Genomic DNA, 27,945 nt, shown 5'->3' on the forward strand with positions numbered 1-27,945 from the left:
GGGGAGGGGAGGGGAGGGGAGGGGAGGGGAGGGGAGGGAAGGGAAGGGAAGGGAAGGGGCCTGAGAGGCGCGAGTTCCGGGAGAGGAACGCCATTTCGGGCCGGGCGAGGAGAGGCGGACTAGGGGTTGGGCTCAGGGTTTTGGAGGAGAGGAGTGCACGTCCGCCAGCCCCCGGGCTTAGGCTGAGAGCTACAGAAGGGACGTGGTTCCATAGGTTCAGGACCTGCACAGGACCTCCACAGCCCCCGCCTGCACCTCCGCTGACCTGGCCGCTGTGGAAGGCAGATGTGGCAGGAGGCCTCCTGCAGCGCCATCGCCTCAGCCCTCGGACCTGCGTGCCCTCCATCGTCCACCCTCAGCATCCCTAGCCCCAGCAAGAAGGCAGTTGCGGCCAGGCACGGAGGACGCCATCTTGCGGAAGTTCCCCCAGGGGTCCCGACCGTAAGGAGACAGGGGCCCTACATTGGTCACAGCCCAGATGCCAGTAGAGCAGCAGGAATTGGGAGTCTGGCTTGGAGGGAGACCAGCATCAATGACCACCTCTACCCGCACCCCCCTAGCTGGCCTCTAAAGAGTCCAGCCTGCGCTCTGGGTCAAGGTCAAGCACAGTGCCCTTGCAGGACAATATGCCCTAACCATGATCTCCCTTTCTTGAAGTCAGCCCCTACTTGGCCTTTAGAAATCTACCCTCTCCCTCAGGAGCAGGTGGGAAGTGATGGGTTCAGGGGGCCGGTTTCTGTTCCCTCTGTCCATAGATAGGGCCCTTGAGTGGAAACCCCTTTGGCTGGACCAAAGGCCTGGAGGCACTAGAGCTGCTCACCTGGGGCCCTGACCATGATAGTGGGGACAGAAGATAACCTATGCTGCCTCAGCCCTCACAGAGCCCTGTTCCCAGGGGCCCTTCCCCCAGAATCCACACCAAAGCCAGGGCCTTCCTAGAGCCTTCCCAGTGCTCAAGCCTCCTAGGAGGAGGAGTCCTAATGTAGTTGTTATTCTGAGTCCTGCAGCCCCTCTCCTTGTGACATACAAACCCACTTTGTATGCCCTGAGCCCACATAGCTGGGCCCCTAGTTCACAGGCTAAATCCTGGACCCCTGGCCAGGCTGAAGCATATACCATCTTATTTAATCACAACAACCCTATGAACTAGGTACTATTATTATTCCCATTTTTTACAGAGGAGAAAACAGGCTCAGAGAAGGTAAGCAACTTGCCCCGACTCATACAGCTTACTAAATATTGGAGGTAGTTTTCAAACCCTGGTCTATCTGGCTTTTGGAACCCATGTTCTCCAATTTATTAGTCTGCAGAGTACCACCAAGTGCCTTTTACCACCGCTGATCAGTTTCTGGGTACTGCCTTCCTGGCCGCAAGACTGAACACGCAGCCAGACCTCTTTTTCACAGCCCTGTCCCTACATCACATCCTTCCTCTTGGCAGTGAACTTGCCAATGATGTAATACTGAATGGTATTATATCAGATTCCCTGACAAAGGAATCTCCTTTGCAATGCCTGGAACCATAGCATCCATCTCAAATGTCTCCAACCTTATGCTCTATTGCTCCTGAGGGTTTGGCTCACATTCCTCACTGGGCTTTTTGCTTATGCCATTTACCCTTCTTGAAGTGCCCTTCCCAAAGCCTCCAAGAGCCACCCGCTGAAGTCTCAGAAGACTTTTACTTTCCTCAATCCAGTGATCTCACTGGAAAGCTCCTCTGGCCCAATACTCAGTCAGGAAGCTTCAAAGAGGGCTTGAGTTCTAGTCCTATAGGGTCAGGAAGGGGGGAAAGGACACGAATGCAGCTGCTTCTTTCCGGTCCTGAGCCACCAGTTTTTTCTCCAAATCTTGCTTGGGACAAGGGGGCAAAAGATTGTTGAGAGAGAAGTGGGGTTGAAGAAAGAGATAGGTGCACTTGAGAGACTGGCAGAGAGAAAGGAGGTTTGTAGGAGCTGTGCAAATAACCTATCTTCCTATAACATCAGTTTCTCTGGACCAATTTGGGGAGGAAAGAAAATCTGTAACTTAAAACATTTTAATATTTTTTAAAGTTTTAAAGGAACATTACGAGTCAAAGGCAAAATTCTCTAGAATTTTTAAGCTAGAACATTGACATTGGTAAGAAATTCCGTGCTTGGGGCGGGGCCGGGGGTAGGGGGTTAGGAATCCTGGCTCCTCCCCCAGCTCAGTTTAGGGGACGAGAGAAAGCCTGGCACCGAGTGAAGGCCGCTACTGTGATCTCCGTGGGCGGTGGGTGTGTGGCGGGGGAGGCATGGCCCATCCAGAGGCTCTGGGAAAGGGCAGTCCTGCGTCCCCGCCGTACCCTTGGCGACAGCGGCTTGGGTGGGAGGGGGAGAGTGTGAGCCGCAGTCACTGGCGCCGCCCCCTCTCTCCGGCTCCACCCTAGCTCTGGCTCCACGTGGTTTTCACCACCAGCAGCGCAGACCGGGGGTGGGGGAGGGGCCTCGCCACGCACCTCCGGGCTGGAGAGGGTGTGGCCGGGAGAACCGCGAGCCCCACAGGGGTCGGTCCGTGACTTCTCGGAAAAGAGCGAGGAACGCGCTCTGTGGGCAATGGACTCCACAGGCTTCTGACGACAAACCTGGGACGGAGAATCCGGGAGTCCTGAAAAGACAGGTGAGCGGCGCTAGGGGAAGGACAAGCCAGGGTCCCCATCCGGACCGCCATGGCCGTGCACGCCCGTCGTCTGTGCCACATTGCCTTCCACGTGCCCGCGGGGCAGCCGCTCACCCAGGATCTGCAGCGTGTCTTCGGATTCCAGCCCTTGGCGGTGCGGGAAGCAGAAGGCTGGCGGCAATTGGCCCTGCGCAGCGGCGACGCGGTCTTTTTGGTGAACGAGGGCGCAGGGCCGCGGGAGCCGCTGTACGGCCTGGACCCACGTCATGCTGTGCCCAGCGCCACGAACCTGTGCTTCGACGTGGCGGACGCGGGCGCCGCCGCCCGGGCGTTGGTTGCGCGGGGCTGCAGCGTGCCGGTGCCCCCGGTTAGCGTTAAGGATACGCACGGCACAGCCACCTACGCTGTGGTCAGCTCGCCCGCCGGCAACCTCAGCCTGACACTCCTGGAGCGTGCCGGCTTCCGAGGACCTTTCCTCCCGGGATTCCAGCCTGTGGCCTCTGCAGCCAGCCCGGGCTGGGTCAGCCACGTGGACCACCTGACCCTGGCCTGCACCCCTGGCAGCTCCCCCACACTGATGCGCTGGTTCCACGACTGTCTAGACTTTCGCCACCTGCCACTGAGTCCAGGTGAGGATCCGGAGATAGGCCTCGAGGTGACAGCAGGATCTGGGCGAGGGGGACTGAAGCTCACCGCCCTGCAGACCCCCCCAGGCAGTGCTGTCCCCACCCTCGTGCTGGCTGAGACCCTGCCAGGGGCTTCTAGTGGACAGGACCAGGTGGAGCAGTTCCTGGCCCGGCACAGGGGACCAGGACTGCAGCACGTGGGGCTCTACACACCAGACATCGTAGAAGCCAGTGAGGGGGTAGCAGTGGCTGGGGGCCAGCTCCTGGCTCCTCCTGAGGCATACTACCAGCAGCCGGGCAAGGAGAGGCAGATCCTAGCTGCTGGGCATCAGCCTAGCCTGCTGGCCCGACAGGGGATCCTGCTGGACGGTGATGAAGGCAAGTTTCTGCTTCAGGTCTTCACCAAGTCTCTCTTTCCAGAGGACACCTTCTTCCTGGAGCTGATTCAGAGGCAGGGGGCCACAGGCTTTGGCTGGGGCAACATCCGGGCCCTGTGGCAGTCGGTGCAGGAGCAAGCCGCCAGGGACCGCCAGGGACCGGGAAGCCTGAGGAAGGCTGGGGCTGGGGAGCACCGGGCCAGCTGGAACTGAGAAACACCTGCAGAGGCTTGGGGTGCTTTGTCCCCAGAGGCACCATCTCTTCGGTGCCTACCAGAACTTGAAGCTCTCACTGAGACCCAAAGAGGCGGGATTTTGTTTTGAACTATGAACTGTTCTTACGTCTTCTATAACTAATATATATGCAAGATACAAAGAATAATAAAGGAATTACATAATTAGGAAATAGAACTTCCCAATACTTTTGAACCATCTTTGTGACCTTCTCTGATCCCATTTCTCTCCACCCTATCCAATTTTTATTATTAACCCCTTGATTTGCTGTATTATTTCACTACGTATGAAACAATAGAGAAATAAATTTAGTATTTGAGGTAGGAATTCTAAGAACAAATCTTCCCATTTCCCCTCTCCCTAGGGAGCAGCCACTGCAGGTGGGGAGGGGTTGGGTCAGGGCTGAGCCCAGCCACCTGCTCTAGGACAATACCACTGCTCTATAGTCAGAGCCGACCAGAGATCTGGACCAAGGGTGTTGGGTGTCAGCCACAGGCAGGGGCCCTCTGCAGCTGCTTTCTCCCTCTCTCCTCAGGGTTGTGGGAGGACAGATCACTCTGGAGAGAACACCCACCGCCATTTGCCCGGGGCTGGCTGGGAGCCCAGGCAGTGGAAGTCAGCACCAAACAGGACTTTACCACTTTCTGGGTCCCTCCGAGAGGAAGAACGAGTGGGCGAGGGAGGGGGTGGAAAGTCTCCAAAATGACTATAAAAATAAGCACTTTATTAAAAAACCGGATTCTCAGGAAGTGGGGGCTTCCAGAGGTGTCACTGGGCAGTACTGTTGAGGCTGGATGCATCCGGAGGCCGAAAGAAACTATCCAGGAGTTGCTGGCCCGGGCTGGGCTTTTTCCGGCTGGATGGAGTGGACACCGGGCATCTTTTGGGACCCTGTGCAGAAGCCAAAGAAAGGAGGCACTAAGGGGGCAGCAGAGTCCTCTCCTTCCGCCCCCTCTCCACTCCACTAATACAGCTCAGGTTCTAGTCTGAATGTTGTAAAGCTTCCAACCCGTCTCCAGTATCTACGTCTTCGGTCAACATGGCAGCCCAAGGTAGTCTTCCTAAGATACAAACCAGACTCCTCTCTCCACCCAAAATGCTTTAGCGGCCTGGTGTTCATGGCCCTGACTGGCCTGCGCGGGCCCTGCTGATCAAACGCGCCTAGCTCCTCGCACGCTGCATTATGAAGTTGGCCGCATTATGCCAGCATTGCCCACAGGACTCTTGGGCCCAGGGAAGAACATTCCTACTGCGGACTCCCCTCCCAAACCTGGAGGTAATGGTTCGGTTCTTCCACACAGATTACCAGCTGCTGCTTCTAAGCGGCCCTTCCTGATCCTTGCCTCCCAGACAGAACTGAAAGCTCTCCACCTCATAAGCCACAAAACCGAGTACAAGCATTTTGCACACCTGGGGCCCTACTGTCTCCACCATTTGTTCTTATTCCCTCACCACCCTGGCCTCCAAGCTATAAGGTGTCTAGGGAAGAACTATTATTCCTCTCCCCACAGCCAAGTGTGGAGTGGATAATGTTCACCCAAGCATGTGTCATTTAACTCACTGAAAACCCGGGGATTTGGGCCTGAGGAAAGATGGCTGGGGGAGGGCCAAGAGACTCACCTTGCGGGTCCCTGGCTGTTGGCCCTCATACACACGGAACACCTGGCCAAGGAGAGAGGGGGAGAGCGCAGGGCTGGCACCTTTCCCCAAAGAGCCAAACCCCTGTGGTCTCTCAACTTCATGCCCCCACACATCTGTTTAAAATACGCTTTTGTTGTGGGGTGCCTGGGTGGCTCAGTCGTCAAGTGTCTGCCTTTGGCTCAGGTCATGATGCCAGGGTCCTGGGATCGAGCCCCGCATCGGGCTCCCTGCTCCGCGGGAAGCCTGCTTCTCCCTCTCCCACTCCCCCTGCTTGTGTTCCCTCTCTCGCTGTGTCTCTGTCAAATGAATAAATAAAATCTTTAAAAAAAAAAATACGCTTTTGTTTTCTCCTGGTAATAGGTTCACGTAGAACATACAGGAACCCCCAAAAAGTACAACGAAGACAACACAGGCAGTGCCTTTTTCATAGCGGTGGAGACAGCTGCAGTGTGAAACTCCTCGCGGGTCAGCCAGCGAGCGCCAGGCGGCGCGACGGTCACCGGGGTCTGCCCTTCCAGGGCCAGACCGTATACTTGATAGGTCAGCTTGATGTGAGAGAAAGTGTGGACCACCTGGAGGGAGGGCCAAGGGGCTGAAACAGGCCCAGGGATGTGCCCACAAAAGCCACACCCCTGCCCCGCCCACGGCTCACGCACCTGCCCGAGGTGCCGGAGGCGGGGCGCTGGGAGGGGCCCAGCCCAGCTCTGCAGCTCCCGCAGCAGGGCCTCGCGCTGCCGTGGCCCCGAGGGCTCTGCGGTCACAGCCGGGAACTGCCACAGTCCTGCCAGCAGCCCTGAGAGAGAGGACAGCCAGGTGTGGCCAGGCCTGAGCCGCCAACCTCTCCGCTTCCCCCTTGTTGCTCCTGCCACCGCCCTCCGCTCCGACAATCTAGGTACCTGAACTGGGCCTCTGCACCAGCAGGACCCGAGGACCCCCGAGGGCCCCGGGCTGCTCCAGAACACAGGTGGCAGAGCTCTCCTCCCTGGGGGGCCTGCGGCCGGCCTTTCTGGGGAAGTTGGTCACTCCCCGGGTCGGGTCCCAGGGCTCCGTGGGAGGCGCGCACAGCCGGCAGGGCCCCGCGTGGGGATCTGGGAAGAGAGATCCCGCAGCGCCGCTCAGGCCCAGGCAGCAGGCCGTGGCCCAGCTCTGCAGGGTCTTACTCAGCATCGGATAAAGTGCCGTGCGGCGCGCTGCGGGGCTGGGGCTGGTGCTCACCACACTCCTCCACGTCGGGGCTGCCCGGCGGGCCCCGCAAGCCCAAGAGCCGTTCCTGCTCCACCTGAGAGGCGCGAGGCAGACGTCAGGCGCCAGGGGTCACCGTCTAGGACCCCTGCCTGCCCCTTCCGCAGATGGCTCACCCTCTGCTGTGCCCGGCACAGGCTCTGCACAGGGCACTGGCTGCAGCGCGGGTGCTGCGGGGTGCACAATGTGGCCCCCAGCTCCATGGCCGCTTGGTTCCAGTCCCCGGGCCGCGCCGGGTCCACCAGCTGCTGGGCTAAGCTCCTACAAGGGAACGTGGCTATGAGCCAAAGACACTTTGGAGACCCCCTTGCCAGTCTCCCCAGGACCCCGAGACCCTACCAGAGAAGCTGGGAGACGAGGGCGCTCCTGGGATCCGCACCAATGGCTCGGACTCGGCACAGCACCCGCACTACATTCCCGTCTACCACACCGGTTGCCTGGCACAGAGGAATGCACGAGTCAGCCAGCTCCGGGAGGAAGGAGGGCGGGCACACACCAAGCGGGGGTGGGCTAAGGGCTCACCTGTCCGAAGGCAATGGAAGCAATGGCTCCAGCTGTGTACCGCCCCACGCCAGGCAGGAGCTGCTGCAGGGTCTCTGCTGTCCGTGGCATGTGGCCCCCTAGCTCCTCTACCACCTGATTGGGGTGGGGGGAGGGGGGAGGCTCTAGGTTATGAGACACCTGAGGCCCTGGGGCTCACCCCCTTACCTGTCACACCCCGTCACCCCCTTACCTTCCGGGCTCCCTCCTGCAGCCGCCGGCCTCGAGAGTAGTAGCCCAGGCCCGCCCAGAGCTGGTTCACCTCCTGTGGGTGAGATCAGAGAGATCAGTGGTCAGTCCTCAGTTGTCCCCGTTTCCCCCTACCCCTGGGCGACTCTTACCTCCAGGGAAGCACTGGCCAGGTCCTGTAGCGTTGGCCACTTCTATAGCTCGAAGGCAATCAAAAAGAAGTAAGATCAAGGTCAAGGGAGGTGGAGGAAGCCTTCTTTACCCCACCCCAAAGGCTAAACTCTCTCTGGGGTCTGGCTCATGACCCTCCCCTTCCTTCCCTGAAGTCACCTGCATCCATCGGGTGTAATAGTCGATCACCGTGGCAACCTGGGTCTGCTGCAGCATGACCTCTGAGACCCACACTGGGGGAGAGGGGTTGGCATGAGGGCACTCCGAGCTGCCCTGCTCCCAGCACACAGCCCCTAGACCCCAGACCAGTGGGCATCCAGGCAAAGGAGCCCTGCTCCCAAGATATGCACTCACCAGCGTATGCCCGCCTGTCCAGATCCACCTCACCCTCTGCCTGCCAAAGCAATCCCAGGTAAGGAGTCAGTATGGAGACAGCTGGGCACCGACCTCCCACCCCACTGTCCCTGGCCCTCGCCTGCTTACCCGCCTTCTCCAGGGTAGGTCCCGCTTCTCTCGGTCGTACCAGCTCAGTAGGTTCTCCCGAAAGACTCTGACGTCAGCTGGGTCTCTGAAGAGATGGTACGGAGAGGCCTGCAACAACACCTCCTCCTGCCGCCCGGCCAAGCCTGCGGGGGCCGCAGGAAACTTAGGCTTCGTCCCTGCACAGGCTATGCACCAGGTACCCGGGGCACTGCAGCCTGGCTGCTCCCCCTGAGGGCGCCCCCACCCCCAAACCCTGGTTTAAGCTTTGGACCTGGAGTCAGACCAGAATTCTCTAGCTCTGTGTAATCTGAGCCAGATTTCTGGCCTTAACTTGGCCAGGGTGGTACCGCTACCTCCTTTGACTGTGGGTCACAATGAAAACCCAACAGTTTCAGCCAAGCATAATGTATACGTGTGCAGCGCTTTCCCATTTAGAAAACATTTTCAGGCTCACAGACTCATTCGATCCCATGAAAGCCACAGGAGGAAGGAAATGCACAGACAATCGCTCCATTTCATGGTAAGAAAGCAGCCACTCAGAGCAATTGTCCCAAAGTTACAGGGCAAAGTCAGAATGAGACCCTTAATTAGTCCCTTAAGGCCCTGACACATACCACATTCCCTTCCCAGCCCGAATCTCCCTCCCTTTCATGGCCACTGAATCCAGCACCTTCATCTTTGACTAGGACCGCACTCCTCACCATTGGGGGTAGAAGGCTTGACCTGGCGGCCGCTGAGGACACGCTTCTCCCTTCCCTCCTGGCAAGGTGCCCGCTTCCTCTGACAACTCCTCACAGCTGTTCGTGGCTTCTTCATGATGGCCTAGAAGAGAAAGGCCCAAAGTAGTCTGTCACCATGAGGCTGAATCTTGGGGCCCCACAACGGATATAGATAGCCACCTCCTTCTCTACAACCCTCATTATAGAGAATCTAGCTTTCCTCACCCTCCAGATGCTCATGGGTTTGCCCCTGGCTGGCTGTGGCACTGAGGTATGACCAGTGGGGCTGAACTTCTGCAAGTGACTTCAGAGAGACCAACATTAGCATAATTTTGGAGACCCACAAAAGAAGAGGCCAGGGCTGGGCTGGATACACCTGTGTATCCTGGATGCTCACTGTGACTTTGTATGTGTGGACAGGGATTCATTACGTGTGTCTAGAAGCACAGGGCAGGTAGGAAGTTTATCTGGTAGAGATGCAGCACATGAAACAGCCTTGAGCCGTCATGGAGTCCAAACCTCCATCCTACAGAAAGGAGAAACCAAGGATCAGAGATGGGAAAAGATTTGCCTGAGAGCAGATGGCAAGCTGGGGTGGTGGTGGGAGCGGATGTGCTATTTTTATTCCTAATCTTTTCTTGATCTGGTAAACCAAAGCTGGCTGCCCATTGGTAATGCGAAATATATCCAGTTGATCTTCACTGCTCCCTACTGTTCTCTTGGTGCCCTTTTCTCAAACAACTAAAACGTTAGTGAGGGCTTATTATATGCCAGGCTCTGTACTAAGTGTTATACCAATTTCTAACTCAGTCTCCAGACAACTCCATTAGGTATCTGCTAGTATCACCTCCATTTTAGTTAGGAGGAAGTTGAGGCTTGCAGAGATGAAGCAACTTGTCCACCCAAACCCAAAATACCTGCCTCCAGAGACTGCACTCTTGTGCTGTGCTACACCACAGTCCCTGCTGAGCCCCTGGTTCAACCTCTTTCCTTAAAACCTGACTTCATCACCTCATTTGCATCAAAAGAGCTTGTTTCCTCCTTCAGAGAAAAAAAGTGAATGCACAAGTTTACTGCACTCTGCACTTATCTGCATTCTCCTTCTCCTTCCCCTTGTGATATAGAACAATGGTCTCTCCTAAATTGGCTGAGCTCAAGTTCCTGCTCCTTAATCCCTTTTAAACAACCCACTCTCCTTCCCTTCATAGCCAACCCTCTTTGACCAAACTCCCTAACTCCATAATTCACTCTACCATCTATTCTCCAAAGAGTAAAGCAGTCTTTTAAAACATGATCATGTTATTTTCTTACTTAAAACCTTCAGTGGCTTCCTACTAATTCATTCACTAAATATTTATGTAGTGCCTATGTGCCAAGCAGTTTCAAGTACATGGAATACTTCAGTAAATAAAATACCAAAGGTTCCTGTCATCATGAAGCTTATATTCTAATGTGGGGGGGGGGCAAACAGTAATAATTAAATTATATAGGATGTTAAGTGATAAATAGTAACATAAAGAGAAAAAGTAGAGTTGGTGAAGGAGATAAGGAGTGGTGATGGTGGAATGTTGCGATTTTATTTTTTTTTAAAGATTTTATTTATTTATTTATTTGACAGAGAGAGAGAGCACAAGCAGGAGGAGCAGCAGCAGGAGAGGGAGAAGTAGGCTCCCCACTGAATAGAGAGCCCCTTGTGGGGCTTGATCCCAGGACCTTGGGATCATGATGTGAGCCGAAGGCAGACGCTTCACCAAATGAGCCACCTGGAATGTTGCAATTTTAAAGCACATGGTCAAGGTGGGCCTTATTAAAGTGATACTTGACCAATGATTTAAGGCAACTGAAGGAATTAGCCAAAGGCATCCTAAAAAGGAGCTAGTGCAATGGCCCTAAGGAAGGTGCCTGGTGTGTCTGCAGAATAATAAGGAAGCCAGTGTGGTTAGAATGCACCAAGAAAGGATGAGTAGTAGATGAGGTCAAAGAGGTAAAGAAGGTAGGGAGCATAAGGATCACTAAGTACCTTGTAAGCCACTGGAGGAATTTGGCTCTCACATCCATTGCTCTGAGAACCCAATCCTCTTAATATAGTTTTGTAGGCTCCAAAGATCCCCACCTGCCTCATCCCCTCACTCACTATGCTCCAGCCTGTCTGTTGGCCTTGACATCTCACCCAATCCTTTTCTCGTACAGCTGTACAGCTTGTACAGCTCTTATCCTGTGCTTCACCTAACAGTTATTCATTCTTTCAGGTCTTGACTTAAATGTCCAAATCAGCCCCCCTCCCCCAGTCTCACCCTCTTGTGTAATTCTCCATTTTCCTCTTATACTAATTGTTATTTCACATTTATTTATGTTTCTTTGATCAGTGTCCACTTCCCCGACTTGACTACAGAACTCCATGAGCAAGGACTGAGTCTTTTTTGTTGACTGTTGAGTCCCCAGAGCTGAGCACAGTGTCAGATAAGTTGCATACAACAAGCACTGTTAATTAAAACCGGATGAGAGAAGAGATAGTAAGAGGTTTTCTTTCTTTAGAATGGGAGAAATCCAAACGACCCAGAATAATGATGAAAAAGACTCAGTGGACAGAGAAAGGTTGAAGACGAACTAGAAACAGTGAATAATCAAGGAGAAGGGGTTGAGACTCCTTGGTGGGTCGAGAGGATGGGAACCGGAGTCCCTGAAAAAGAACTGGCCTCCGGTAAGGGCATGTCTCTCACGGTATCAGAAGTCAAGAGCAATCACCCTCTAGGTCAACCACCCCTCCTGCCTGGATTATTGTAAAGGCTTCCCCGCCAGTCGGTGACTCTAACCCCTCTGGCAGCCTCTCTCGAGTCCCTCTCCCCGCCTTTTCACTTCCTGGAAGTGAGGTCTCCATCCTGCCTGTGAACGTGCCTATACCCAGAAGATCCTTCTTTCCCCTACACTGCCCTGTCTGTGCGTAACTCCTAGACGCGCTTCACGCTGGCCGGGGTAGCGTCACCTCCGCTGGGGACCCCCACCCCCACCCCGGGGCCGCGTGGATGAAGACCGCGTGAAGCGGCCGCCCACGTTCCCGCCCGCAGAACGCGGAGAAGGAATTACCTCCCGCTCAGTCTCCCTCGCCCGGCTCCCGACGCACTCCAGGGGGCGTGGCTCCGACCCGCACGGCGCCCGCCAATAGGTCCCCGCGCGCGCCCGGCCGCCTCCTCCGCGCCAGACCCGGGAGGTGTGAACGGAAGTCCGACCCGTCAGCGACTCGGCGACTCGGAGGGCGAGGCCCCGCCCCGTCCCCGATCGCCGGAGCCGCGCGGAGAGAAGAAGCGGAAGCCGGGCGAACCCACCGACTACTCAGGCGAGGGGCCCGCCGTGTCATGGCCGCCGACAATGGCGATGGCGCAGCCTCAGCCCCAGCGGCCCCTGACGGTGAGTGGCTTCTCAGGGCTTCCCGCCTTAAAACCCTGTGCGCTCCGGAGCGGGGGAAGGCCTCGGGCTCTCGGCTCTAGAAACTGATCTCAACGTTCAGAGGACTAGCTCATTCCTTCTGAGCCAGCCACGAGGAAACTACAAATCCCGGTGGGCACCGCGGCTCGGGCGCAGAAGCCCGGCGTGTTGGGAGCAGTCGGGGCGGGTATAGGGGCGTGTCGGGAGGTGTAGTCTAGAGCTTGTGGTTCTTTTAAGTGGCGCGGGTCCGATGGAAGTGGAACGTGTTGGGAGCTTGGGTGTGAGGAATTATTTATGAGGCTTGGGGCGTGCTGGTTAGCTCCTGGGGCCCCGTGGGAACAGTACTGTGGAGCTTTGGGGGTATTAAAAGAGTCGCATTCCTCAAGCCCTGAGAAGGATTTCCTGCGGGATGTGGGAAGAACGAACCTCACAGATCGTCTAGTCCAGCCTTCCTCCTCTAAAGTTTGTGATGCTGAGGGGAGAAGTAATTTTCCCAAAGTCTCACATAAGCCACTGGAAGACGCCAGCTTTCTCTTCCCAAATTCAGGGCACTGTTCACTCCAAGCACTGTGCGTAGAGCACGTGTGATACAAAGGCTTGCAGGAGAGACATGCTATTTCTTGCCTTAATGGAAACTGCCCCCCAACATTCCACCCTCAGCCATGGCCTACCTTGGAATCTCTTCCCCTGGGCCTCTGCCTCAGCATTACCATCCATCGCTCTCCTTACCCTCAGGTGGTGTCAGCAAAAGCACAAAATCTGAGGAAGAGCTAGTAGTCCAGGTGCCCGTGGTGGATGTGCAGAGTGACAACTTCAAGGAGATGTGGCCGTCCCTCCTGCTGGCCATAAAGACCGCTAGCTTCGTAGCTGTGGACACGGTGAGGGCTGGGGGATGGGGAGGGCAGATAGTTATGAAAGGGCTGGTGCTGGGAACCTAACACAGAACTCCCTTTACACACTCCCAGGAACTGAGTGGGCTTGGGGACAGGAAGAGTTTGCTGAACCAGTAAGTATAAGCCCTGATCTTAGTGCCAGCCTTGGCAGGAGGGGCAGACCTCATCCCTGGAGTAGAAGTCACAGTCCTGGGTGGTTTGAGGGCTAACTCCCAGCCACAGCCACCCCCTAAACCCAACCCCAAGGTGCATCGAGGAACGTTACAAGTCCGTGTGTCATGCGGCCAGGACCCGTTCTGTTCTCTCCCTGGGCCTTGCCTGCTTCAAGCAGCAGCTAGACAAGGTAGGTACTGGTCTCCTTCCTATCTCTGGTCTGTGGCTGCGGGGAGGGGGTTTGAGATCCTGGAGAACATCGGGTGTAAGGTGTTTCTATCCCAAATCCCGAGGTCCTTTCTCTCTCAGGGTGAACACTCCTACCTGGCTCAGGTGTTCAATCTGACCCTGCTGTGCATGGAAGAGTATGTGATAGAACCAAAGTCTGTGCAGTTCTTGGTGCAGCATGGCTTCAACTTCAACCGGCAGTATGCTCAGGGTATCCCGTACCACAAGGGCAATGACAAGGTAGGTCACCAGCCTTGAGACTGCCCCTTCTGTGACCTCATTTCTTCCTAACCGAGGCTGGGTGCAGGGGGGAGGATCTGCTTCTTAGGGAGGATGGGAAATCATTAGAGATAGGGCTGGGGAAACCAGCCTGATCCACAGAAGACTAGCATTGGGAAGGCAGGGAGCGAGAGCTTTCCAGATAGGGGCACCGGCGGTAAGTGTCCTGCAAGAGAGGCTCACTACGGGACTGTCCTTCCCAATGATCCCTTTCTTTCCACCCAGGGCGATGAGAGTCAGAGCCAGTCAGTGAGGACCCTGTTCCTGGAACTAATTCGGGCCCGCCGGCCCCTGGTACTACACAATGGTCTTATAGACTTGGTGTTCCTGTACCAGAATTTCTATGCACACCTGCCCGAGAGCTTGGGAACCTTCACTGCTGACCTATGTGAAATGTTCCCAGCCGGCATTTATGACACCAAATATGCTGCTGAGTTTCATGTGCGCTTCGTGGCCTCCTACCTAGAATATGCTTTCCGGAAATGGTGAGCAACTGGTTAAGGCTTAGGGGTGGGGCCTGGTATAAGCCTATTTCATTTACTTGAGGTATTTACTGAGTGCCTGCCATGTGCCAGGCACTGTGTTAAGTGCTGAGGACTCAGCAGTAAGCAGAACTGACAAAAAACCCTGTTCCCATGGAGTATATAAGCTATGGACCAACACCCTCGTCCGCTGTTCCAGCGAGCGGGAAAATGGGAAGCAGCAGGCAGCGGGCAGCCCGCACCTGACCCTGGAGTTCTGCAGCTATCCATCTAGCATGAGGGCCCATATTGACTACCGCTGCTGCATGCCCCCTGCAACCCACCGTCCTCATTCCACCAGCGTCTGTGACAACTTTTCGGTGAGAGCACCTGCCCATTTCTTGGGGGAGGGCAGGTTCCTGATGCCTGGAACCCCCTCTCTAAGCCTCTTTCCTACCTCTAGGCCTACGGTTGGTGTCCCCTGGGACCACAGTGTCCTCGGTCCCATGATATCGATCTTATCATTGACACCGATGAGGCTGTGGTGGAGGACAAGCGGCGACGGCGGCGACGTAGGGACAAACGGCGGAGGGCTTTGTTGGGCCTGCCTGGGAAGCAGACCTCTGAGGAAAATGAGGATTGTCCTCCCGTGAAGCAGGTCTGCGGGAAAGGCCTCCAGGCTGAAGAAGTTGAGCAGGAGGTGGCTAAGGATGAGACTAGGAGCCAGCCTGGCTTGGAGCAAGGTCACAAAAATGACTTGGAGCTGGGGCTTAAAGCAGCAGGGCCAGAAACAGCTGATATGGCTGCCTCAGAAGTGCCAGGGAATCAAGCCGGTCCTCACCCAGTGCCTGGGGATGGACTGCACCGGGCTGGTTTTGATGCCTTTATGACAGGCTACGTGATGGCCTATGTGGGCGTGAGCCAAGGACCCCAGCTCTGTAGCTCTGGGCCCTGGCTACCTGAATGCCACAACAAGGTATACCTGAGTGGCAAAGCTGTGCCCCTCACAGTGGCCAAGAGCCAGTTCTCCCGATCCTCCAAAGCCCACAACCAGAAGATGAAGCTGGCTTGGGGCAGCAGCTGACCCAACTTCCGCCTAGCACTCAAGGCCCAGGGAGAGGACTGAGAATGGAACAGAGGTGTCTGGGTCCCTCTAGCCTGTGAATGTCCTACTCCCACCTTCTACAGAATTGGGGTGTGGGGGTGGGGGCAGTCTTGGCCTGGACCTTCTCCTTTACCCTAAAGGCTGAGGAACAAGGGTACACATAAGGAGGCTGACCAGCACTGTAACACAGACTTTATTTTTAAATCTGAAAGTGTCTGGGAAAAAGTATTACCAAAAAATCAACAGAAACAAGTTATGAAAATATTTGACCAGCTTCATCTTTGGTTATTTCTTATCGCGGCTCTGTAAGGACAGACTGTTCCCACAGCTCCAGCCATAGCAGGAAGAGAAGAAAATCAGTCCATGTATAAACCATTTAACCAACTGAGTGTATCACATGTTGACAAATACATAGAGCAGGCCCTGAGGCCTACAAAACCAGCCCCACTCCCAACCACAAGGTTGAAAGTTTTATGGGGCAGAACATTAAGACTCCTTCATAAATATGAAAATAGATTAATCAACTGGAAAAGATTTTTGAATAGGTTAGCTAAGAGCCATGACCACCACGCTGCCTCACCATCCCCTTGCATAGAAATGTAGTGATGTGGTCTGACCATGCAGTAAGTGCAAACAGCAATTATTCAAGTGTCTTAGACATCCTGGCAAGAAGCTCCCCGGTCTTAAGGTCTGAGAAATAGCCATGCCTTTTATGGCTTCCTGGTTAGCTCCAGGTTCCATCCAGTAGCTTATATGACCCAGGAAAGGGCGAAAGATAGACCTGGGGTGGGAGAAGAACCTGGGGTATTAGCTGCCTGCCAGCTCAAACTAGAACTAGGAGTCCTCTGGTCCTGTCTGGGGAAGTGCACTGGGAGCCGGATGGGAGCCAGAGCTCCTTGCTGGATTTCAGAAGCTTCGTATCAGCTGTTGGCCCTAACTAGGAAGGGCTTTCATTGCTGCCTCCCCTCTCATACACAGCCATTGGGCACTTGGAGCCCCCAGACTGACCCTGGCTTGGCCTGGCCTGCCTGCTCTACAGGCCGCAGAGAAGAGTCAAGGCTGTGCACCAAGGGGGCCCTGTAGCTTCAAAGGAAGGTCCACCCCCAAGGTGAGCTGGGGACTAACCCCTCTCACCCATCCTATTTTCCCTGGGTTTTCAGGCCTATGCCTGAGACAGAGAAAGGGACTGGAGCCAAGCCTCTTGGCCTTTCTTCTTCTACCTCCATTTCCTCAGAGGCACCTGCAAGGCATGGACTGGCCCCCTGGGGCCTGGGCCCAAAACCATTTTCTTCTTGGGGACCGGAGCAGTCCATGGCTTCATGGGCCGGAGCAGCTGGGAGGGCAGATGCTCGGAATGGCGGGATCTCTCTCACTCTGTACTTGAGACTACTGAGGCGTGGTGGGGGCCCATCAGATAGTGATTCTTCTCGGCCCACAAATGGACAGGCCTCTCGATGCAAGAACTCTGGTGAACCAGGCAAAGAACGCCACCGGCGTTTTTCAGGAGCCAGGGGCTCCTGCCAGTCAGCCACAGGCAGAGTTCCGGGCCCTGGTGCATCCAAGTCAAATACCAGGGAGATGACAGACTTGCTGGGCAGGTCAAAGAACTTGATCTTGCCACCCTTGAGGTCCTGGCGAGCACTGAAAGGGTTGATTTTGGGGGTGCAGGCAGCACCACCTTGTTGTGGCCGGTAGTACGGGTCCAAGACATTCACTGTACGTGGGGGCTTACGGGAGAAGATGTCTGACTGGCTTCGAGACAACCAGATAGTGCGTCTTGGGCGTGGGGACTTGGGAGGGATCTTGTCATCCAGTAAGCTCAGTCGCTTCACCCCAGGTCCTTTCTCCAAGAGTCCTAAAAAACAATGAGTCAAATCAGGGTTACTCCCACTAGTCATAACAAACAGAAGTGGCACCTTGTGCCACAAAGCATTTCACCAATGAGAAAACAAACTCAGAAGGGAGGCTATATGCGCCAAGTCATAATTCTTAGAGTCCAGTACTTTTTCCATCATCCCCTGCCCTTTGCCCTTCTTCTGGACATGGGATCCTACAATCAGCCCTAGAGAGGAAGGCCCCACATCCTAATTTCCTCCCTTGGGGTCAGGTGGAACACTCTGGTCTAATCTCTTACCCTTGGCTGTGGGCTGCAGCTTCCTGTCCGTCTCCAGCTCTTCTTCCTGTAGATGGCTCAGAATTTCCTCCAGGGTCTTCCCAATCTCCGTGAAGGATGGGCGCAGTTTGGGGTCCATCTGTAGTCATCCACACCAGCCATTAGCCCTGCCCCCCTATCTTCTACCCCAAGGATGGCATTTGAGTCTGTTTCTGGCATCTTCTAAGATTCAGATATGCAGCTAAGAGATCTTTTCTAAAGGCCCCAGACCATGAGAGTGATTCCCAGAGCTAAGGTCAGGGAAGATGCTATTGTCTCATACCCATCCATGTCAGCACCCTTTCTGTATGTCTTATCCTCTCGATGGGCACAGAACCATCCAAAAGGATATGCTTACATTGGTTTGTTCTGTTCTTGCTAACATGTTTCTGGGAGCTATCTGGACAAAGCCCAGCTACCCCTTGGTCATGACAGGTAGGTCCAGCCCCAGAGCTGTATAAAATGAAGGCTAACAAAAGCTCTTCCCATGGGCCTTAAGATCAGCTGGACCCAAAGTCCAACTGAAACCTGACCAGAGCTCTATCAATGTCCAGGGCAAGAGATGATGAGTCTACCCTGCAGGCTGAGGACTGTATAATACAGAGCAATTTTCCTTTTGGTCCAGGGCTCTCGACAGTCTGTCAGGCCCAGAGGAGGGGCTGTGGGCACTGCCATTCATCAGTGAAAAGGAGGCTCCTCCTCCTACAGTCCTACCCAGATGAAAGGGGTTCAGCCAGCCCCTGACCAAAGCTGGGGGGAGGGAAGGGGAGGGAGACACTCACATTACAGCAGTTGAAGGTGAGCTGCAGAAAGTCTGGGGGACAGTCTCCCACCATATGCTGGAAAGCGTCATAGTCTAGCCCGAAGTTCTGTGGATAGGTATGGTAGGGAGGGGACACGGTAGACTGGTCATTAATCCCTCCACCCATCCTGGCCTGCTTAGGAGAGGCTGAGAATTGCCCCGAAGTAACCATACAGACAGTTCCAGCAACTCCACCCTGGGAACAACCGCTCCATAGCTTCAAAACCAGCCCCATCCACTGGCACTGTGCCCTATGCCTGCAGCTCACCTCTGTGCGGGGAAGATAGTCCGGATCAGCCTGGATGCGGGCGATGATCTCACAGAGGATGATACCGTAAGAGAACACGTCCGCCTGGTGGGTAATGAGACCTCAGTTTCCTTCTCAGTGGGGTGAGAGGTGGGGTTTCTGCCCCTCGGGTCCACTAGCCCAGGCCTGAGCCCTACTGTGTGCATTTCATTCAGTTCACTTACTGGGCAGCTGCCGAGTACCAGCTCTGCTCTTAGAAGGATATAGATCCTCACCCAGAACATATAAGGTGATCCTGGATACCTCCTGCTAAGAATGGGTTCTAAGGAGAACCATGCCCCGGGGTCCCCAGACTCACCTTTTCATTATAGGGCTCATCTCGGAGAACCTCAGGTGCCATCCAGAAGGGTGAGCCCACCACGGCCAGCTTCTCACTCCCCATGCTGTGGGGTGGGGGCGGAGGAGAGATTATATGGATAATGAGCTTGCCACTAGCTGGTGCAATGGGATATCTGACCACTGGGAATTCCTCTCCCTGAAGGACAGTCACTAAGAATGACCAAATTTAGGGAGCTGGGATTGAGCTATGACCAAGTTCTGGCCTCTGGGGAGGAAGCTGGAGTTTTCCCTTTGCTTCAGTCCCTTCTGTGACCCCAGTACCTATTAGGGCTACCCACCTGACGTCAGGAATCTTCTCAGCCAGGCCAAAGTCAGCTACCACTGCAGAGTAACCATTCTCATCCCTCTTTATCAGGCAGTTCTAGGGTTCCCAAAGAAGAAGGAAATGTGGCTCAGAAGGGGGACCAGCCAGCCATAAGGTTACCACCACCCCTCCTTGCCACAGGGCACCTTGGCCTCTCCTCCTTGGTGAAACCACACTCTTAGGCTGACCCCAGTGGTCAGACTTGGGGGCTCTGTCAGCCATGGGAGATGGCTTAGGCCTGGATCTTGGGTGGCTGCCCTAAGATTCATATGCTTCAAACAAATATTTATCTTTGTTTTCTATATACTAAGCATGGTTCTAAGTGCCAGAAATAACCTCAATGAACAGACATCTTTGTCCTCTTGGAGCTTACAATCTAGTGGAAGAAGACAGACTATCAGGCCCCTGGCCTCCCATCCTCTTTTCCTCAGAATGCAGAGACCCAAAGGCGAGCCTGAGTAATATAAGTAATGTAATGTAAGTAATGTAAGCCTAAGACAAGCGCTCAGGCCTGCACTACCTTTCACTGCCCACAAGATCACAACCAGCTTCCTCTCAGTCCATGATCTGCCTCTAACCAACTGACTTACCCCCTCCCCCTGCTGTTCCTATACACACAGCTCTATCCAAACTTGTCACAGACAAGCTGGACTCCTGAAGCCTGAACAGCTCCTTCAAGCTTTTCTTGTGCGTACACTGTTCCCTTCCATTTGGAATGTTCTCCCAACTCTCCTTTTCACCTCAAAAGATTTTATGTGTTTTAAGGTAAGTGCCCTTTCCACGCTGTCCTCTCCAGCTCTCACCAGCCTCTCTCTCAACTCCTTTAACTCCTCCTCTCCGCTACTTCCTCTTACAGTCTAGCAGAGAGCAGGTTCTGGTTCAGGCCTTCCCTCTTCATAACACTCAACTCGTGAGAGAGGCTCAGGATGTGCTCACCGAACAAGAGAAAGGATGAACCCAAATGACTTGTAAATAAACACAAAGCAGCAACCAGGCTTGGCATGCGGTTGCCGAGGCAAGCCAAGTCACCTTCTGCTTCCTCCACCTCAGGTATAATCACTCCCTTCCTTTGGCCTCGACGTGATCATACTCTTCTCTGCCTGAGCTGGAAGGAGCCCGTGATTTCGCCTTCACCTGCTCCGGGTCCCAGGTAGACACGCCCCATCCCTGGCTTCTGAGCAGGACCATCCTTGTGCTTGTCCTGGCTTTGGCCCTCCCATCAAGTCGTGCTGGCTCAGCAACCCCTGACTATGGCTGTGAGAGGACGGGCCCTAGGCCAGCTTGCCTGTTAAAAAGCCAAAGCCCAGGCTATAGGGCACAGGCTTGTGAGGCAGTGGCAGCCCAGATCTGTCACAGATTTTTCTCCCCTCCTCCCTTTTCACCAACAACTCAGGCTCCTGTCTCCAAGGCTCAGGCTAAAGTACTACTTACTATTTGCTCAGAAACAGCCCTCAGAAATTCAGCCTGGGAGCAGCAGATAAGGAAAAGAATATGGCCACAGTACACTGCCCTTGTCAAAGCTGTGCGGTTTCTGCCCCGGCTTCATGTTCATGGCCATCTACTGTCCGCTCACTGCAAACCACCCATGTAGGGGTAAGTGACTTCGCAGTAGCTGCTCTGAACGGCTGAGAAATGGCTAAGGCAGGGATGATCGGGGCCCCACAGTATGGGACAAGGCTACCCAGTTTGCTTCTGGTCTGGAGGTGACCACTGCCCCTCTTACAGCTTCTCACAGTCAACAGCTGGGCATTGAAGCCAAAGACAAAGATGGGATACTGCAAACCAAAAGAGCCAAACTTTAGGAGTCTGTATTTGAGGTGATAAGAAAAATGTGGAGGAACCCTGATGGATTAGCCCCTGTGGGATTTTCCAGAAACTCCCAGCCTGCCCTTAAGAGCCTGCCCTTACTGGGGTCTAGGCTAGTGAGGTTTGGCTGGCGACACTTGCTGTTTTTACTTCCTTATCTCCCACTCATTGCTCATGGGTTTCTGCTGTGAGTTCCCACAGAGGATACCAATGACTTCTATGGCATTAAGTTCAGTAGACAAATTTAGTTCTTACATACTTGATCTTTCTGCTGTTGACGTTGCTGATTACTTCTTTCAACACTTTCATATGTGATTTAGAAGTCATATTAATTAATACTGGGCGTGCAGGGGCGCCTGGGTGGCTCAGTTGGTGCAGCGTCTGCCTTAGGCTCAGGTCGGTCCTGGGATGGAGCCCCACATGAGCAGGGAGCCCGCTTCTCCCTCTCCCTTTGCCCCTCCCCCGGCTCTCTCTCTCTCTCAAATAAATAAATAAAATCTTTAAAACAAAAAATACAGGGCGTGCAGAGAATAATCAGCTGTGGTCCTGGAGTGAACAGACCAGCTATTAGAGGCTAGTTAGAGGCCATTCCTGTTCCCTTTTGATCCTTCTCTCCTGGCTTCTGTGACACCGCAGTTCTGGATTTCCTTCTCTACCTCTGGCTACTTTGCAGGCCCCAGTGCAGGCACTTCTTACCATCCGATGTTCTCAGGGTTCTATCCTGGGCCTATATCTCTCGGGCTCCATTTGTGCTCATGACTCCCAACTGTATATCATCAGAGCTGACCTTTATCCTCAAGCTTCAGATCTGCATATCCATTCTATTTCTGGACATCTCCTGGATTACTCATATTGAACTCCATACATGGAAACCTGAAGTCACCTTTTCCCCTCAAAAGCTAAAACTCTAGCTGTATTTTTACGTCCGCTGATACTGCCATTTTCCACCCAGTTTGCTAAGAGAGCAACGTGGGATTCACCCTAGATTTTTTACTCTTAACTCCAACTAATTTAGCTTCTAAATATTTTTCAAATCGGGGGCGTCTGTGTGGCTCAGTCGGTTAAGCGTCTGCCTTCAGCTCGGGTCATGATCCTAGGGTCCTGGGATCGAGCCCCACATTAGGCTCCCTGCTAGGCAGAGAGCCTGCTTCTCCCTCTCCCTCTGCTGCTCCCCCTGCTTGTACTCTCTCTGCATCTCTCTGTCAAATAAATAAATAAAATCTTTAAAAAAATTTTTTTAAATAATAATAAAAAATATTTTTCAAATCAGTGTCTCCCTCTTCATCTCCACTACCCTTGCATCAGGTCCTCCTCATTCCTCCCCTGAAAACTACAATGCTCTTTTTTTTTTTTTTTAATATTTTATTTATTTGAGAGAGAGAGAATGAGAGAGAGAGAACACATGAGAGGGGATAGGGTCAGAGGACGAAGCAGACTCCCCGCCGAGCAGGGAGCCCGATGTGGGACTCGATCCCGGGACTCCAGGATCATGACCCGAGCTGAAGGCAGTCGCTTAACCAACTGAGCCACCCAGGCGCCCTACAATGCTCTTCTAACTGGTCTCTCTGCCTTGGTCCAGGCTTGATCTCCATAATCCACCTTCCTCATTCCTGCCAGCATGACTTTAGCAAAATGTAAATCTGTGTTACTCCCCTATTTAAAAGCCATCAATGACATATTGTATGATTCCATTTATATGAAATGTCCAGAATAAGCAAATCCATAGAAAGTGAAAATGGATTAGTGGTTGCCCAGGGCTGAAGGGGAAAGGGAATAGAGTGTGGGGCTTTCATCTTGGAATGATGAAAAGTCCTGAAATTAGACAGTGGTGATGGCTAAATATACTAAAAGCCACTGAAATATATACTTTGAAAGGGCAAATTTGGTTTTATGTGAAGTATATCTCAAAAAAGCTGAGTGGTTTTCTTCATTTCCTATCTAGAAGATTAAATCCAACTTAGACAATATATGATCAGAGTCCTCTCTTTTCAACTCTTACTCCCTACCACTCCTCCCTCCCAGTCTGCACATCATACAGTTCATGCCATTATGCCTTCGTTTATGCAATTCCCTGTGTCTGCTCTGGTCTAGAATATGACCCCCAGCATGTGCACTAATAATAATTAAACTAAATAAGTAGAATTCAAGGCACCTGGGTGGCTCAGTCGTTAAGCATCTGCCTTCGGCTCAGGTCATGATCCCAGGGTCCTGGGATCGAGTCCTGAGTCGGGCTCCCTACTCTGCCGGAAGCCTGCTTCTCCCTCTCCCACTCCCCCTGCTTGTGTTCCTGCTCTCACTATCTCTCTCTGTCAAATAAATAAATAAAATCTTTAAAAAATAAAAAATAAAAAAAATAAGTAGAATTCAATTTTCAAGATTCAGCTCAGCCACCATCTCCTCCAAGAAACCTGCTCTGTACCCTCAGGCTGGGTTAAATACCCTCTATTCAAAGCATCCTATGCACTGTCCTCTCTGTAGTCTTTGCATCTACCATGTTATAATGGAAGTCTGTATAGTGCCTTCCTATGGCTAGAGACTATAAGCTTTAGGAAAGCAGTGATGTTTTAAGAGGGAGATGGCCCAGAGAATACTTCCTAGCCCCTTGGGTAAGGGAAAGATTGACCACTTCTGTCTATATGGTACCCTAAGAATTACAAAACATTTTTCACAAACACAGTCAAAACAACATTGTCAGGTGGGCAGATCTGAGATTTTTACATTTAAGATGAGAAAAACAAAGCTTACAACCGTAAGTGGTAAAGACCCAGGACTCCTAATTCTAAAGCGTTCTCACATGATTCTACCCTCCCCAGAAAGAGGCTGAAAAGCTTTCCCCTTTTATAATGAAGTAATGTAGTCTTCAGCAAGGCCATGGCAGAAGCAATGCAGTCTTAAGAAGCAGCAGGGGCCAGGGCCCATGGAGAAGGCAGCACTGTGTGCAATACCGTAAGACCCCTTCACTTGGGCCTCCAGCCACTATCTCATATGCCGGCCAATCCAAAAGCATCTAGTACAATGCTTGCATTTCTCACCCAACTTGGACATGGCCCCAGTATAGACTACGTGGCTACAGAGTACAAAATATGAAGCCCGGGGCGCCTGGGTGGCTCAGTCATTAAGTGTCTGCCTTCGGCTTGTGTCATGATCCCAGTGTCCTGGGATCAAGCCCCGTGTCAGGCTCCCTACTCAGCGGGAAGCCTGCTTCTCCCTCTCCCACTCCCCCACTTGTGTTCCTGCTCTTGCTGTCTCTCTCTCTGTGAAATAAATAAATAAAATCTTTAAAAAAAAAAAAGGAAGCTCAGACCACTGTGGGGTTCTGAAGAAGCCAGACCAATTTTCAGGCTGTGTGGAATACAAGGTCCATTACGTAGAGGACGAAGAATGCTTTATTCAAAAGTGTCTTTGGGGCACCTGGGTGGCTCAGTTGGTTATGTGTCCAATTTGATTTCGGGGTCATGATCTCAGGGTTGTGAGGTTGAGCCCCACGTCAGGCACCGTGCTGGGTGTGGAGCCTGCTTAAGATTCTCTCTCCCTCTCCCTCAGCCCTCCCCACCTCCCTGTGGAAAAAAAAAAAGAAAGTATCCTTGCCTAGAGTAAGCAGCAGACATAAGGGAGGCTCAGACAGACTTCCCTGAGGTGAGAGGTTCCTGATTTTCAGGTTCAAAAAGGAGCCTAGGCCCTACTGCTGCATTCCTCCCCTATTAGAATTCATCACACTACAGCAGAGAGACTTCTACATCTGCCTCTTCAGTGACGGAATGATCCCATTCATCTCTGTGTCTCAAACCTAGCACAGACACACAGAAAGGGCCTAGCAAAAGTTTGTTATACAAAAATTTGGGCAGATAATTGAAACACCTGGGCTTCTTTTCACATGTGTCAAAGGCATACACTAATCATATATTCAACTCTCCGCTTTGGGGACTGAGCTGACAAGGGACTCAAAGGGGTGACCATGAATGCATTTCTGGAAGCCAACACAGATCCTTCAGAACCGGGCCAGAAGAGACACTTGAGAGAAGTTCCTGAGCTCTCCTAGAACAGCTGCATAGTCAGTATTAGCACCGAATAAAACCACCTGAGTGGAGAAATGCCAAGTCCATTTGTTAATGTGAGTTCCAAGCTAAAGCTATCTCTACAACAACAAAATGGCTTTCGATGTGCCATTACCTCTTTCCCCTCACCCCTCAACAAATCCACTCCATAAACCCAGTTAGGATCAGAGAGGAAAGTACTGATTCTACATCTCAAGAAAGCTTAAGAGGTTCTCTTTACAGCACAGGGAGATCAGAGACTGAAATGCCCTCCTAAATGCCCCAGAGGCTGCTACGGTCCAAGTCTCTTAGAAGATTATCTGGTTTGCTGTAACGTGTCCCAACCCTTGCTCTCTATCCCACCCTGTGATCCCATATCTTTACCACAGCTCTTATGTAATATTCTTCACATAGCGATCTCCCAACCAGACTAAGAGACCATCGATGATGGTACAGACTGGGTTCCAGTAATTTCTATGTCTCCAATACTATGTCTTCTTATAGCCCAGTATGAATGGTTCCCAAAAGCTGTTGATAGTTTTCATTATAAAAACAAACAAACAAGCCCAAAAAAACAACTACAGGGTGCCCTAACAGACACTCTCTATCTCTCCAGCATTCAACTTTGTTCCTAATTCATGCTCTCTTTGGTCTCTGAAAATTGGCATTTTCTGCTCCTAGTTTTGTGGTATAGCCTAAGACCAAGCTGAATAGGCTTTTCACTCTGGTAGAATCACCAGAGTGGCCTCTTTGAGTCAATGAAAAACCAAAAACCAAACCCAACAACCAAGAATAGAGGTACAATTCATAACCCACACTCCTAGGGGTAACCAAAGAAGATCATGGTGCTTGCCCGATCCTGGGTAGTCATGGTATTAAGCAGAAACAAACTGCTCTCTTGACCATTCCTAAAAGCCAAAACTCACATGTAGTTAGTTGTACTAGTTACTCCTAAGCTACTGGTAAAAGCCTGTGTGTGGTGATTGCCACTTCTCGATGGAGCTCATGACTGAATATTTTTAAAGCCACCCTACATTCCACTTCTTACTAAGTAAATTATCAGCATCATCACTGCACAAATCTGTATCAGGCTATTTCTTAGAAGTAATTACAGAATTAGACTGAACAGCTCTATCCAACAGACTTTTCACTTTTTTTTTTTTTTTAAGATTTTATTCATTCAAGAAAGAGAGAGCACAAGCACAAGCAGGGGGAGAGGCAAAGGGAGAGAGAGAGAAGCAGGCTCCCCATTGAGCAGGGAACCCCCTTCCCGCAAGCAGGGCTCGATCCCAGGTCCCTAGGGTCATGACCTGAGCCGAAGGCAGACCCTTAACCGACTGAGCCACCCAGGCGCCCTGAGACTTTTCACTCTTGAAAGCAGTGTTGCAGCAACCATGACATGTGAACCCTGCAAAGGCAATACTATTTTCAGGAGTCACTCTGATAGGAAATTAGGGGATCCTTTTTGCCTCTAGTATAGGCTCATGATCACTTGGAAAAAAGCATCTGCTTCTCTCTGCCCTGGTTTACCCACCCGGAACATGTTTCCACTACTGTGAGTTCCTCCTGTCATCTCTGGTCTGAGTGGCCCAGGTTGATGGCTCCTGTGAGGTCAAGGACAGAATCTGCTTTATAGATCACGCATATTAAGGTCCCAAGAGCACTTAGATCATTTGGAGAGGTGGGACAAACTGGGTCTGGGATTCAAAATCAAAGTTCTCAAGCAGATGTTTGGCCTCTGTGCTATCAACTGCATTCTCTGAAAGAAGGCCAGGAACCCTCCACCCCCCCACCACTATGCTAGCTGCTAGGAATAAAAAGGTGAGGCAGAGGAGCATTTGGGAAACGTGTATACTGGTGGGAGATACAACACAACAGAACAATCACATAATATGATGTATACACTACTAAAATATAAGTAAACCTTTTATTGTCCTTAAAGAAATCAAACTCAGATTCAAGGTTGGCAATGAGACCATTTGGAGACCTTAAAGCCCTATTCTGTCCCTTTAGCTTTACTTATCCCTTAGGGACTTCTCATTCTTATGGTCACTGTCACCACCACACAGGTCTCCTGGGTGGAGCTGCTCTGCGTGGCCATACAACCCTCTCCCTAATCCCTGCAACACAGTTACAATGAGGCTGAAATATTCAGACAAAACTACCAAAGGTTCAGAGATGATTAAAGGGCAATGAACACAGTCTCTTGAATTGGATGGTCTGGCTTATAAAATCTACTTGTTTTTCTTGAACTTGAGGTTCCCTATAGTGCACCTCCCAACCTGTCTTCAGGTTGCAAAGTCATTTGTTCTCACCACCTGGAAGTATCCTCAATACCTCCTTACAGTTCAGACCCAAAAAATCACAGAGACACAGGGAGTTCTTTCTCCTAAATTCCCAATTTCTCATCTCAAAGGAATACACACTCCCTATTAGGAAAACCAAAGGATAGTGTTCTTATCCAATAGATCCAAAGAGGTTAGTCATTTTTGCAATACAACAATGACAAGCCCAGACAGAGCTACACTTGGATAGTAGCACGATGGGACAAAACGCTTTGGAAGCACAGAAGGGAATAGGTTCAGCTCTTAGGAACTCGTCAGGGGAGTTTTGCTCCAGAAGGCCTAGCCACTCTACCCTAGTGATCTTTCTTTTCCCTGAAAACCTACAGTCTGAAGCTGAACACTTAATTATTAAATGCTGCGGGTTGTTCTTTAATTATTTTCCCACAAGACTATAAGTACCTCTAAGTAAGAAACTGTCTTTTTCTAATATTCCTTCATCCATGGTGCCAGGCAGAG

The 27,945-nt window shown here is 52.3% G+C and overlaps 4 protein-coding genes across 4 annotated transcripts in view; 2 read left to right on the top strand and 2 right to left on the bottom strand.

Annotated features, from left to right (window-relative positions):
* The first annotated feature begins 2,476 nt into the window (after positions 1–2,476).
* On the top strand, positions 2,477–5,691 carry HPDL (4-hydroxyphenylpyruvate dioxygenase like). The gene has a single exon (XM_021683846.2). The coding sequence runs from the start codon at positions 2,686–2,688 to the stop codon at positions 3,850–3,852; it is 1,167 nt and encodes a 388-aa protein (XP_021539521.1). The 5' UTR covers positions 2,477–2,685; the 3' UTR covers positions 3,853–5,691.
* MUTYH (mutY DNA glycosylase) lies at positions 4,583–11,972 on the bottom strand. Its single transcript, XM_021683845.2, has 16 exons — positions 11,943–11,972; positions 8,841–8,961; positions 8,140–8,282; positions 8,011–8,050; positions 7,816–7,889; positions 7,638–7,679; positions 7,490–7,561; positions 7,279–7,392; positions 7,096–7,193; positions 6,873–7,017; positions 6,730–6,793; positions 6,411–6,602; positions 6,171–6,307; positions 5,934–6,086; positions 5,494–5,535; positions 4,583–4,764 (listed from the first exon to the last, which is right to left on the bottom strand). Exons 2-16 carry the CDS (start codon positions 8,953–8,955, stop codon positions 4,642–4,644), a joined length of 1,554 nt encoding a protein of 517 aa, XP_021539520.1. The 5' UTR covers positions 8,956–8,961; positions 11,943–11,972; the 3' UTR covers positions 4,583–4,641.
* Positions 11,973–12,130: 158 nt separating this feature from the next.
* Positions 12,131–16,254, top strand: TOE1 (target of EGR1, exonuclease). Its single transcript, XM_021684262.2, has 8 exons — positions 12,131–12,263; positions 13,017–13,159; positions 13,247–13,287; positions 13,421–13,517; positions 13,637–13,795; positions 14,060–14,319; positions 14,516–14,675; positions 14,759–16,254. Exons 1-8 carry the CDS (start codon positions 12,212–12,214, stop codon positions 15,377–15,379), a joined length of 1,533 nt encoding a protein of 510 aa, XP_021539937.1. The 5' UTR covers positions 12,131–12,211; the 3' UTR covers positions 15,380–16,254.
* Positions 16,255–16,484: 230 nt separating this feature from the next.
* Positions 16,485–27,945, bottom strand: part of TESK2 (testis associated actin remodelling kinase 2) — a 121,779-nt gene continuing 110,318 nt past the window's right edge. Inside the window, exons 5-10 of the mRNA XM_021684439.2 lie at positions 19,279–19,361; positions 18,960–19,044; positions 18,623–18,706; positions 18,335–18,421; positions 17,535–17,652; positions 16,485–17,255 (exon numbers count right to left, since the gene is read on the bottom strand). Of these exons, the coding sequence (XP_021540114.2) occupies positions 16,540–17,255; positions 17,535–17,652; positions 18,335–18,421; positions 18,623–18,706; positions 18,960–19,044; positions 19,279–19,361 (1,173 nt within the window). The 3' untranslated portion in view covers positions 16,485–16,539. The remainder of the gene's footprint in view (positions 17,256–17,534; positions 17,653–18,334; positions 18,422–18,622; positions 18,707–18,959; positions 19,045–19,278; positions 19,362–27,945) is intronic.

Source organism: Neomonachus schauinslandi, chromosome 4, assembly GCF_002201575.2.
Source record: "Neomonachus schauinslandi chromosome 4, ASM220157v2, whole genome shotgun sequence".
Lineage (NCBI taxonomy): Eukaryota > Metazoa > Chordata > Mammalia > Carnivora > Phocidae > Neomonachus > Neomonachus schauinslandi.

Excerpts from the sequence above, each read along its gene's own strand:
- HPDL (XM_021683846.2), top strand. The coding sequence starts at position 2,686 with ATGGCCGTGCACGCCCGTCGTCTGTGCCACATTGCCTTCCACGTGCCC.
- TOE1 (XM_021684262.2), top strand. The coding sequence starts at position 12,212 with ATGGCCGCCGACAATGGCGATGGCGCAGCCTCAGCCCCAGCGGCCCCT. Across the intron at positions 14,320-14,515 it reads GAATATGCTTTCCGGAAATG|CGAGCGGGAAAATGGGAAGC; the intron begins GTGAGCAACTGG and ends CCGCTGTTCCAG. Across the intron at positions 14,676-14,758 it reads GCGTCTGTGACAACTTTTCG|GCCTACGGTTGGTGTCCCCT; the intron begins GTGAGAGCACCT and ends TCCTACCTCTAG.
- MUTYH (XM_021683845.2), bottom strand. The coding sequence starts at position 8,955 with ATGAAGAAGCCACGAACAGCTGTGAGGAGTTGTCAGAGGAAGCGGGCA. Across the intron at positions 7,890-8,010 it reads GGACAGGCGGGCATACGCTG|TGTGGGTCTCAGAGGTCATG; the intron begins GTGAGTGCATAT and ends CCTCTCCCCCAG. Across the intron at positions 7,562-7,637 it reads TGGCCAGTGCTTCCCTGGAG|GAGGTGAACCAGCTCTGGGC; the intron begins GTAAGAGTCGCC and ends TCTCACCCACAG.